Source organism: Austrofundulus limnaeus, unplaced genomic scaffold (assembly GCF_001266775.1).
Source record: "Austrofundulus limnaeus strain Quisiro unplaced genomic scaffold, Austrofundulus_limnaeus-1.0 Scaffold51, whole genome shotgun sequence".
Taxonomy (NCBI): domain Eukaryota; kingdom Metazoa; phylum Chordata; class Actinopteri; order Cyprinodontiformes; family Rivulidae; genus Austrofundulus; species Austrofundulus limnaeus.
The window spans coordinates 1,313,868-1,326,997 of record NW_013952453.1 but is presented as its reverse complement, the minus strand read 5'-3'; the positions used below and the strand labels follow the sequence as shown (position 1 = coordinate 1,326,997).

Genomic DNA, 13,130 nt, shown 5'->3' with positions numbered 1-13,130 from the left:
AACAAAGAGAAATATATATATATATATATATATATATAAGGGAGATAAAAAAATCTATAAAATGTGGGGGAAATGTTCATTCTTTCAAAGAAATTAGTTATTTCTTTTTTTACACCTGTCAAGTTCTTGACAGCACTTCTCCGTATGTGTGCACTCACACAACGCAAAACAATCATACAAAGCAGAAACCACTATACATCTAGTCACCTACAATGAAATGTGAAAAATACAGATGAGTGGGCTGCACAATGTGCCAAAACAGGACTGATCTTGCCATCCTTGTCACTCTTTAAAGCCCTGCCACTAGCGGGTTTCTTTCAGTCAGGAGGTAAAAAATAATGAGCAAAAAAAAAAACTATAAGAAAAAAACTTTATTAACAACTGACGGGGGGAATCTACTCTTTTCTGTGAAGACTATGAAGCAGTGAAGTTGTAGTAAGTGGGCCATGATCTCCTCTCTGTGACTGTGCCCTCAGCAGGGGACTCTCAGGCAGCGTCACAGGGTGAGTGAAAACTGAGAGCTGAGACAGGGAAAAATGAGCAAGAAGAAAAGCGAGTGTGTGGGAGTTTATCGAGCACCTAGTGAAGCTCCTAGCACAATCACCTAATTAGATTTCTATCTAACAGTACCCTTTCTTGACCCCCTTAAATCTCTTGTACCGTTTGAAAGCTTGAAGGGGAGACTTTCCAAAAGCAGAGCCCATTTGCACTAGAGGTGTTTAAAAAGTGAAGGCTGTGAGAAGGAGGTGACTTTTTCATTCACAGCAAAAATCAACCAACCAAAGAGATAATGAATATCTAAACAACTTAAAAAGTGCTGTGAAAGGTTCACTCAGAAATCTGGAACTCACTTCTACCAAAGAATGCGTATTTTAAGAGACATTCATTATTTTGAAAAGTGAAAATCTTCCTTTGAATATTCTGTCTCAATGCATTATCATAAACTCAGGTGATGCCTGCATGGTTCCTTTTCATGGCTTCAGGGTACAAAGTGTTAAAAAATGCACTATAAGCATTATTGAAATGGTTGTCAAAGAAAACGTCAATGTGACATTTACTGACAGAACTTGAAATTTTACCAATATAGTTTTAACCACTTAGTTTTACTTTGAGTCTAGTTACTCTCTCAGTACAATTCATGCTAAAAATCTGATTTGACTAAATTTTGACACACAGTTTCTATTTCTTTTAGCTGCTCCCTCCTGCAGGGGGTTTTGGCTAATGCTTTAAAGGGGACCTATTATGCAAAATTCACTTTTAAAGTTTTTTTTTACTCAACTTTGGGTATGTACTTCTTAAAAAAACAGGACCAAAAAAAATGCACCCAGGGGCATATTTACTGTAAGTAAATGTATTTTTAATATATATTAATGACAAGTTTTATACTTCTGTCATTTTGTGATGTCACAAGCCGTACGACAACCCACCGGAACCTGCGTTCAGCCCCTTACCTAGCAACCCCCAGGTGAAGCTCCACCTCCTCAGTATAAAAAGCCGTCACAGTGTTGTTGTGTAATGCGCAGCTTGCTTCATAATAAGCCTCCAATAGGGCAATGGGTAGAGTGTTGGACCAGAGAGCGGGAGACCAGGGTTTGAGACTGGCATGGATACAATTTAATTATTTATTTATTTTTGTTCGTTATGAACACGTTTTCTCATGTGCCTCTATTGTTTAGCTTATTAAAGCCTTGGTAAAGCCTATTTGTTCAAGTTTCCGAAGTATTTTTACCGTTGCTGCTCCCTGCTCTGGTAACAGCATGCAGAGTGAGCGCAGAGCACAGGGGGAGAAAAAAAAAGAAGCTGCCACCACGACTCTGCCTCTAGGCCTCATATGGTTGTACAACAGAGCTTCTGCTATTATAAGCCATGCTAATGTAAACGCTGGCTTTGGAGGGCGGAGTTAATGTCAACAGATTTTTTGGAGGGCGTTACCAACAGAGATCATTAACATAAACAGCTCTTCTGAATGGAAGTCAGAGCAGGCAGAACTAGAAAATGGGAAATTTTARTATCTGAGAATTATTTTGTGCATTAAATTGAATGAACATGGTCTGGATAGCCCACAGATATACCATGAAAAATTTCTAGGACCCATAATTGGTCTCCTTTAACCTGGGCTCAAATCTGCAGCCTTAGGATTAAAATACAAAAGTGGTTGATTTTAAGCTTGTGATGCTGACCTCTGAGATACTGCGGTGGTCAGTGCTACAGTGTCAGTAGCAGGTAAACTGGTTATTTGTGGAGATCTGGTTGTGTATATGTCTGTATTCAATTCAGCTTTAATATCAAAACCACAGTGGTTCACACTCCATTCCATCTGCACAGTTTTTTTTTGCATCTTTCACACAACATAAACTTTGCTTGTTCCAAAGCTTCTAGTAAAGCAACATTCTTATGGAGAAGATGAAAAAAGACACAAGATTAACCCAATGACACATAAAAAAACATTTCTGAGGCAAACTAGCTCCAGAAACTATTAAAACCTGGATCAGATTTAAGCGAATGCCTCCAAAAGTTTTGATATTGATTCAACAATCCCTACTGCTTCTTCCTAATGCACACTGACAATTGTTAATAAGGCATCACTCACTCCCAGCATCAAATATTACTGTGGCCAATGTGTCATGGTAGACACCAAATTACACCTTTTGCACATCTAAGAGATGCCTCAGGCATTGGCGAAATAACATGTTTTTTGTCATGGGAATTAGAACAGCTTGTGCTTTTAAAGAGTCGTGTGGGTGTTCTCGTTTATTCTCTTTATAAACTCGGAGAGGCCCAACAATTTTAAGGGGAGGGACACACAAGCACTAATGTGGAAGGGAAGACAGAACAGCTCAAATTACAACATTTATACACAAAACGCATGGCTTTATGCTTTGCCTGTCACATAGCATCACATTGCAATTTACTTCAATCTTTATAAAATGCTTGATAAAAGAAATGACAGTACAATACAAAGTGCATCCACTGGCATTGCAAATATCCACAGTAACAATGCTTTGTCTTTTAAAAACTAAAACAGCTTGTTAACAAAGAAAAAATAATCACCTTGGAGTATCAGGTCGTTTGGTAACAGGAGGTTAGCAATAGAGTTCATGACAATAGCTGCGTTTCCATTGACCATGAAAATGCACAAATTAGAATTTCGAAATTAAATTTGCTTAATGGAGACATGTCAATTTCGAAAAAAAATATTTTTTTTCGACAAAATTTTCTTGTGCTAGGATAAGGTGTTTTTTCGGCTGTATCGAAATTGGTATTTTATGCAGAACTGCAATGGAAACACTTTTTTCGCATCATGGGAGTCACGTGATCAAAAACCGGATGTTTTTTAATGGCAAAAAATGTGACGAAGAAGAAAACAGGAAGTAGAAGTAGTAGTAAAATCACCAAAGTAGACTACAATTTTCCAAAAACACTGCATACGAAGCTGAACCCAAGTATGAGGGACTTGTCACTCGAAAGCTTTGATAAGATGCCGATGTCTCCTCTGATGGCTGATGTTGAGCGCTAGTGTCGCGGTAGCAGTAAGCATGTGCTTACATTCGTTGTCGCCATGTTTGTAATGACTTATCGTGAGAACAAACCTATTCACTCGTAACTTCAATTGCATTTCTTACTTAATGGAAACACCACAGTTGCAAAACTGTGTTTTGTCGACATTAACAGAATATCAACAAAGTTTTCTGCACATTTGCAATGGAAATGCAGCTACTGGTCCCTGTCACACTGTAGCGTTTTAGACAACTTGTGCCGACGTGTGAAAAATTTAAAGACATTTACGCTGAAGATGGAATTTTAAAACAATCAACTGGAAGCCTCTTTTAGGCATGTACATATTGTAATGCTAACAAATTCATCATATATTAACTTTTATTAGTAATTTAGACAAAATTTCATAAGCTGGCATAAGTTGTCTAAAACATTATAGTGTGACAGGGCCTGTAGGTTGTGGGGAGGAATGCTTTCGGATTGGACCTCTTTCTATAATCACATTTCATCAAACTGAGATATGGGAAGTAAATTGAGGCCAGGTGAACACCTCAATCTGCTTGTTAAATCTTGACCCATTCCTCTACATTCTAAACTGCTTCCCCGTGTCTGCAGGGGGATACTGTTGCCATTTGTGAAATGTAACGTACAAAAAAAAATAGTTACTGGGGTGCTGATGACATGGAAAAAGGTCTAAGGTATTTAAAAGTGTTTAACAATCATCTTTCAAGTTTGAGATATAAAAAATAAGCATTTTATAAGACAATTCTAGTCTGCTAATGTGATCCACTTTAACATTTGTGAGACAAAAGGAAGCATTTGGTGAGTAGGACAGATGACTCACACAGTCTCCTACACACAAAAAAAAAAATAATACTGTCTAGCAAAACTGTGAGTCTGTCTGAGATTTTTAGTCATCTGTCTTGGTGTGCTTCCCTTCTTTTTTTATTTTCCCATGTGTCTGACACGTGTTTGTTTTCTCTTCTCTATGCATAAGTTCTTAAGCATTGTCTACATGTGTCTGTGATGGAATGAGCATTTTTCAGACAGGCTTAACATTTAGCTATCTCTCCAAGGGGTGAAGGTTGGCGGGGCTGTGGCTAAACAGAGGTGATCTGTCGCTGTGACCCTCTCAGTCAGCTGTGAGACAGCACGGTGAAGCTGACAGGCCTCTTTTTACCCAAGGCCATACTTAGTATTTGGATTTTCCAACCAGCCCTTTTTTTTCTGGGTGCGTGGCACTATGTGATGTCTGTCCTTCTGCACTGAGGCAGATAAATACCACAGGGTGGGTGACGAATGGGCTGAAGCAGGAAACTTTGTTCAGGTCACGAAAGAAAAATAAAAAAATGCGAGAATAATCTAATTTAAATCTGGAAATAAGGTGATCACAGAGCAATGTCTGTAAAAGAATGTAGAAATTTTCAGAATAGATTAATAAAATGCTTCTGAAATAAGCAACAATTGACACATTGCATTTTGCTACTGAGATGTGCCAGACTTTATGGTCAAAGAAATATATTCTATTCAAGCCATTGTGCTATGGCAAGCCATTAAATACAATAACCTAATGATTACAAACAATAGCCCCAGTATAAAAAATGTTTTTAGAAATCTCCAGATGAATATATTCTATAGTTTGGAGTTCTAAATATAAATCTGCCTTTTTCTTTTTCTCCCGCTCAATTTATAAATTCATTTTATTTAGTGTTACTCAGTTTTATTTCTTCAGATTATCTAAATGTGTTAAGGCTGACTTATTGCCTCACCTTCTGTCTCGTTTTCAAGTAGAACATGCTTAAGCCATGTCACCCAGATCTTATTTACTTCCCAGCTAACCCTTCCACCCCTCTCCACATGATTTTTTCTTTTAAATCCAAACAAAACTGATTATGTTGCCAGCTTTCAAACGGGATCAAACACAACCACGGTTAAAAGGCTTAGGTAAATTTGATTTCCTCTGTGGTTCCACTAAAATCAAGTATAAAGGCAGTAACCTGACACTTCATGAACAAAACTGGGAGATAAAACGGTACAAAGCGGGCCACAATGTAACGCCCCTCATTAGCTCAGTAAACCAGAGTTTGATCTTCTGATCTTTTAAGAGAGTGACAGCGAAGGTTGTGAGAACACAGAGGATGTGTGTGTGTGTGAATGAGAGCTATGATCCGTCTACTGTACCGTTTAACATGCACAGGCAGCACCAAGATACACCATCAGATAAACAAAATCACTTTAAAGATTGAAAAGTGTTTGCTCTACTGTTCCGTTGACAGTTTGGCTGAATGGGCGATGAATAACAATTGTCATTTTTTTCACCATAATTGTCAAAAATAGAATCTTGATATCAGTGATGCCATATGATTTATGATACAAGAGGAATTCAGCCATTATCAAATGGCAGCATGTGACCTGGGAGCTAACATTTACTACAGTAAAAATATTTGACTGTCCAGCTGGAAAATAAGTCAATTCATGAAAACATTGGTGTGGAACTATATGTGGGCTATAATCAGTTTAAACATGTCAGATGTTGAATAAAGCAACAATAACCTGTTTAAGCATCAGACTTATGGAGAGCCGTTTTTTTTTCAAAATGCAATAAATAAATAAATAAACGAGATATCATTTTATAAATAAATAGCATAAAGACATGCTAAAAATGTTTTAATATATTAATTTTGTTTTATTTCTTGGGGACATTTATGTATTTGATGGAATATTTATTAATACTTTATTAATTACATTATTTATTTATTTGTTTCATTATTTATTTAATAAAATGGCTCTCCATACAGACTAAGTAGGCATTGGGTAAAACGTACATATATCGAGTTCAGAGGGAAACACATTAGGCAAAGAAGAGAGCCAGCATCTGCCTTTTCCAGGTAAAAGCAAATAAATGACTTAATTACAGCTATTTTTCAGAGTTGTTGTTGTGTCAAAATTTCCAAACTGATTAACAACATACAGGGGAACTGGAACAAAACTGAAGCTCATTTTACACAAACTAAATATGTCGACTGATCCATCTACCCCTGAGCTCTTTTTTTTGGCAGCTTAATTCACTGAACAAGCAAGTGCACATTTGGAAACTCTAAACATCAAAGGGCTTCAACTTAACATACAACAACTCTTTGCATCATCAAAACAATTCAGTGACTGTCTGTATTAATGCTAATGCTAAGTGTTTTGCTTTTAAAATGCTTACAGATAGGGAACCTTGCTCTTGTAAGCTCTGCAACAAGGTTCAATGTCCGGTAAAACAGTCAATTATTTTTTTCTGCATAAATTGTCAATTTTACCTGGAAAAACATCCAAGTATTTTACCAAATATAGATTTTTCAGGCCTGAATGGCAGTGTTTTAGTGCTGTTGTATCACAGAAAAAAATGTCAGGAGGTTATGTCTTAGCTGGGACCTGTTTGTATAATGCCTGTTCTTCCGTGCATGTGTTGGTTTTCTCAAAGTCCATTCATTTTATTTTTTTTCTGAGTCTAAAAATATGCAGGTTAGGTTAAATGGATATTCTAATTTGATTAACGGTGTCTGGATGATATTTCATGCATGTCTTTGTGTTATTTCTTTATTAGTCTGACAAGATATACCCAGCTTAACTGGTGAAATTAGTTAATCAATGAAGCCCTGAACAGCAACTGTTCAGTTAAAAAATATTGAACCACAGGATCGCTAAAATCAGTTAATTTATTTGTTTGTTTTGTGTTTGATATGAGGAAGATGTCAATGAGCGACTGCAGGGTTAATCAACAGATTTATTACTGAGGGAATGTTAAAGACTACACAGAACAGTAACTAGGTAGTTAATTAAAAAAAAGTATTGAACCACAGGATCGCTAAAGTAAGCTAATTAACTTTGTGTCAATAAATATGTTGCGGTCCACTTTAGCCGAACTGAGATCTGCTCCACGCCTCTTTTGGTTCTACACTGCTGGGGTCATTTCTGAATCAGCAAATACGAGCGGGACATGGCCGGCTTCTTCAGCTATTTACGAATGAACCAAGGAATCTTAAAGCTGGACTGGTCTATGCGATGATTTTGCTGAACTGTTTTGGAATTATCAGACCATGGCATTAATTCTTCTAGCCTCTTTTTCCCCATATAAAGCCTGAGCATAATAAGAAGATGTCTGCTTTTGTGTTGGTTACCAAAATAAAAAAAAAATAAATGAAATTTAAAAAATCATTAGAGGAGAAATCAGTTTTTCTCATTTTACCCCAAGGTTTTTACTTGAGGCAGAAAATGTGCCTCATAAAGCACCAGACCCACAGCTAAAATATATATTTTTTGTACAACAATGGCTGCCAAGTAAGTAAAACCTCCAATAACAACTCATAAAAGCAGGGAATAAAAAATAAATAAATAAAATTAAAAAAGGTTGTTTTAAGTATGAAAAAAAACTTGTCGGTGTACAGATAAATACAATGATTAAAAACAGACAAAAGTAAAGATGTCCTAGTTTACAAGATGTAATTTTGGTTTATATTATAGTGTAAAATATTTCACTGCCTTTCTCTTTAATGAGAACATTAAAAACCCTCAGAACATAATTTTTTTTTTAAAAAATCTGCAAAGGTCTTTTTTTTTGCTGGAAGACTAATCATCTTTGTGTGATTAGGAGCTGAAGGTTAATGTGAGCTCTTGCAGATGGGAAAAAGAGCTGGGAGTGAGGGAGATCAGACCAGACAGCGCTCTATGGAGGCACATACCGGCAATATAGCAGGGGCACAGGGGGGCTATAAGTGGTTAAGAGTCTGAGGATCAATGGGAGGAGAAGTCTGAGCCTCATTACACATGTAAATGCAGCTTGCAGCATGGAGGCCCCACTTTAAAGCCTTGCTGTTTTAGTTATTCCTTTGCTCTGCGCATGCTAATTGGGTCTAACTCAGCTGAAGGCCTGTTGGCTGTAGAAGGTGAATAAAACACCTTAATTACTTGGTCCGATTTTAAGTGTTACCAGCGGAAAGATTTGGAACCTTTTCGTTATTGTTAAAGAGTAATGCATTTTAACATATTTCCTATATAATTTACATAGTTTGATTTGAAATGCACAAGCAATAAATGTTCTTGAGATTAATTTTATTCATATTTAGTTTTTTGAATACATATAAAAAAGATTTTTTAATGCAACCCTTTTACCTTGAATATTATAATGCATTTTATCACAAAAAACTCATGTTCAGAAGAGTGATGTGAGAAAGGGAGAGAGAGCGAGCATGGACACTCCTTACTGTATAAAGCATTGCAATATCAATTTGTATCAGGTCTTATTAAAAGAAAAAAAAGTTGGCTTGTTTACTGTGGGCATTTTCAAATTCATATGGTGTGTTTTATTAAAAAAATATAAATAAAAACACACATTTAGATAGGGATGGGTACCGAACTCGAAATTTTTAAGTACCGACCCAATTCTGGTTCAGTAAACAGAGCTTGGTCTGAACGTAGCTCCTGGAGTAAAACTCACCGAACAGACCACCTCTGAATTATCTGGTGGATTAATTATCTTGTGAACACAACGTTCGCTTGCTCAAAGTAAATAAAGTACCACCACTTTCTTTTTTTTCATCCACCATTAAACAGAGACCGGCAGAGGATAACAACAGATGTGCTTCCCGACAGTCCGAACATGTCTGACCTGAAAGAGCACAAGCAGCTAACTTGAAGCGTTGGGCGCGTTTTGGGTGCTCAAAACGTAGCTTGAATATCTTTTTATTTATTTTAACTCCATCCTCTTTTGCTTATTTGATTTAAACATATTTGCCTTCCATGGACCTCCATCACACAATTTTTCTAGCGGGGAAATGACATCAATAGAAATACGTGGAGCTGGATTTTAATTTGTGCAATAAGACAAAACAGTCTTGTTTTCAACAGTTTTCACCTTAATGAAATAAGTTTAAAAAAACAATGTTACAATACAAAGAGTTGGATGTTGTCTTGATATTTGTTAAATTTTATATATTGAGAAATACGTTAAATAAAAAAAAAGGTTTATTATTAATAAAACAACACATACAAAGTACCGAAAATTGATACTGTTAAGTACCAATACCGATTCCCTGGTACCGGATATTGGTACTGAATCGATTCAAATGTCAAAGGTACCCATCCCTACATATAGAGTTGTTTAATGATGTTCATTCATAACTATTTAGTCTGACCCATAATAATATGACTGGAACAAGGTATGGAACTCGATGAAACCCCTTATTACCCGGCATTTCTCATTCAAAGTTAATCAAATAATTTGATTGCCATCATTTCATTATAACATTCATAATAATAATTGTTTCAAAAACACTTACCTGGCCAGGTTTGGCATCTTCACATACCGAGGCTTCATATGGTGTAGCCAATTCTGGAGGATTGTCATTTACATCCAGAATACGAATGCTCACTGGGGAGTAGGACACCATGGAGTGGTTATCTACACAAAGAATAAATAAAAAAATCACATTAGATGTTGCTGGAGATATGCTTATGTTTCTTTAAATTCTGTTGTTTTTATCTGTTGTATTTACAAAAGTGTGATTGTCACTGGAAGCTCGGTGACTTGAGATTTTGATACTAGAGCAGTTTTTAAGTGAAGTCAGAGTTATTTCACACACATTTTTAGTAATACAACAATAGTGATTTACTCTGTCCATTTCAAAAGTCAACAGGCCGCTTTTCACTTCCACTTTACAAAGATTACTGCGACTCAGCTCTTCTTTTAACCATTTGAGACCTTTTATCTTCTGTCAATGGCGGCGCTCTCTAGACTGCCAATTTGCATATTGTGCACAGAGCAATATTTGAGCTTACTGCAGTTGTGCTGAAATTGAGGGAAGTCTGCTGAGGCTGAAATATTACTGAAAAGTTGAATTTAACAGTGACATGGTGACAAAGACATGGTATAAGAATGCACAGACAGATGTCATTTGGTGGTGTTTGCCTACATTCAGAATTTGAGACCAGATTTAGATATAGGGTTAGCTACCTAAATAGCAACATGCCTGACATTAAAATAGCACCAAAGCATACATGTCAACTTGTACGGATTTTCCGTAAGTTAAAAGGATTTTACGTCATTTTGCAGGTATACGGACGTATAGGGCAATCGCACAGATTTTTTTCAAGTCTTACGGATTTTTTCCAAACCTCATTTTCAAACTTATCTAACATGTCAGAGCTTGTAGGATGATTTAAAAAAAAAAACAATAAATAACATCAAATAGCCATCTTCCAACCTGTTCTGCCGCTAGAAATAAGTTTTGAACCTTCTCCGTTCTCCTTTCCTCGCAGCTTCGCACTAGGCGCTTTCATGTCCGCAGCCGACAGACACCCCCCCCCACCCCCCCACACCCGCGGGTGCGAGTTGTACGGATTTTTTGCAAAAATTACGGATTTTTGAGGCTCTTCATGTAAACGTCAAAAGAGGTTGACATGTGTCAAAGGCATAAGTTGCATCTTACCATCTGATTATTCCACTTCTTTACACAACTGTTGAATAATCTGAGTGGAAGTGGGACACCTTAATAAACTGATGCTTTTGACAAAATAGCAATTCGGTTTTATTAATTTAACAGGAAGTTCCATTTTGTTAAAATAATGCTCAGACAATGTTCTCTAAAACATTTTCCCAATAAAATGAAACATTAAAATAAACAAAGGTTTTGCGTTTTGTACAATTAAAGCTCACCTCAAATTAGCTCAGTTTATCTGGGAATCCTATTTTTCATTCTTAATTGTATTACAGTGTTTGATGGAGTCATCATTTTGCTTACAAACACTACTTATGGTAGAGCATAAAGTCTTAGGCCCAGAGCTGTTTGTGCATTTATGTGTGTGTGTCTAAGAGTTCGAGGAAAAACACAAAGAACATTATGTGGGAGTTTAATGAGCGATCCAGTTACTTGCAGTGCTGGTCTGGAAATTCTGGTTAATTAGAATACACAGCCGAGGATTTCTCCGGCTTGCTGCTGTTGCGGCGTGTCTCAGTGGAGTGGCGGATGTGGATGGAGTCCCCCGGCCCTCAGATTGTCCCTCGTGTTTGGATGGAGCGTCTGGGGTGGACTTGCCGGCCTGAACGCGTGGCGATGGGAGCCGGGACGGAGCCACTAATCTAACAAGTGAGGCGTACCAGCTTCCCTGTTGCCTATTTGGATCAATTTCAGCCGTGCCCTGTTTTTCGGTTGAGGATCAAACTGGAGCTACTGGTTTTGGTGAGCATGCTCGTGTCCAACATGGTGGGAACCATGTTATTCAAGCCTTGAAATGTGCGCCATTCAGCGAAGAAAAGAACAGCAAGCTACTGACTGGCTTCAGAACCTCACCTTATCGGGTAGTAATTTTCAGCCTATGTTACTGTTTTTCATCAGTGGACAAACATTAGTGCTAAAGGCACGGATATAACAGAATCTGTTTTAACCAGTCGGAAACAACATTTAAGACTTCTGTTTAATATTATTTTAGTCATTGGAAATATTGCCAGGTCCAGATAAAAATGTGTTTATGTCCACTTTTTATATTTTATGGGATTTCATACGTATGTTTTTAATAATTATCTTGACCTGGGTTTGTGCACAGGGTATCTTATATAAATCCAACTCAATTACAGTCTACACTGGGATCTATATTATATCCTGAAAAGGTTAGACAACCTCCTGTTATGTCAAGTCTGAACACTACATCAGTAAGAAAGTAAAAGTGATTTTCCTGTCTTAAAAAAAATCCAGGGACGCTAAATCAACTAGGTAAAATTAGAGGCTTTAAAATCTGTCATTTAAATATGAGAAGTCTTGTACCTAAACTGGATYAATTCAAAGTAATACTTGCTCAGACACAAGCACATGTTATGGCTATATCAGAATCATGGCTGACTCCTGCTATACCAAATTCATTTCTTTCACTTGAAAATTATTCATTGTATCGTAGAGACCGTACTGATAGGCTTGGAGGTGGTGTTGCAGTTTGTTCACAAGAAATACTCACATTCTGTAATAGAATTGTCAACTGAGTCTGAATCTCTGCAATTAGAAATCAAGCTTACAAATCACCTTTCAGTAATGGTTGTTGTTACATATAAATCTCCAAGTGTTAATTCAACTAAATATTTAGCGCAGCTCACTGACATTATAAAAGGCATAAAATCAAAAGAGTTTGTGATTCTTGGTGATATCAACATGAATTGGGCTGATAAAACTTCCAAAGGCRTGAAAGCAATGTCTATAAACTTAGGGCTTCAACAGTTAAAGTACCAACAAGATTTGGCCAGACATGCTATTCCATTTTGGATCTTATTTTCACAAATCGATCCTCCATATATGGCATATCTGGAGTTATAAATACTTCAATCTCGGATCTTTCACTTATTTTTTGTCATTAGAAAAAAAAAAACTTAAGAAACCTACAGTTCATTTGCATAATTTCATTAAAAGGATTCCAAAATCAAAGTTACCCATGTTTCATGCTGAGATTGAGAATACTAACTGGAATGAGGGTATTTCTGTCAAATCCAAATCACATTTTGTCAAAATTTTATGATAAATTGGAGACAATACAGGAAAAAATATAAATTTCAACTTGTAAAGTTCCAGTCCAGAAAAATAAAATTCCATGGTTGAATGCCTCTATAA

The 13,130-nt window shown here is 36.7% G+C and overlaps 1 protein-coding gene across 2 annotated transcripts in view; it reads right to left on the bottom strand.

Moving 5' to 3' along the window:
* The window catches only part of cdh22 (cadherin 22), a gene marked incomplete at its 5' end in the record, with an annotated part of 60,851 nt that overhangs the window by 14,458 nt on the left and 33,263 nt on the right, over nt 1-13,130 (bottom strand). For both annotated transcript variants that reach the window (XM_014008610.1, XM_014008611.1), the window contains 1 exon segment: nt 9,819-9,940. In XM_014008610.1, the coding sequence (XP_013864064.1) occupies nt 9,819-9,940 (122 nt within the window).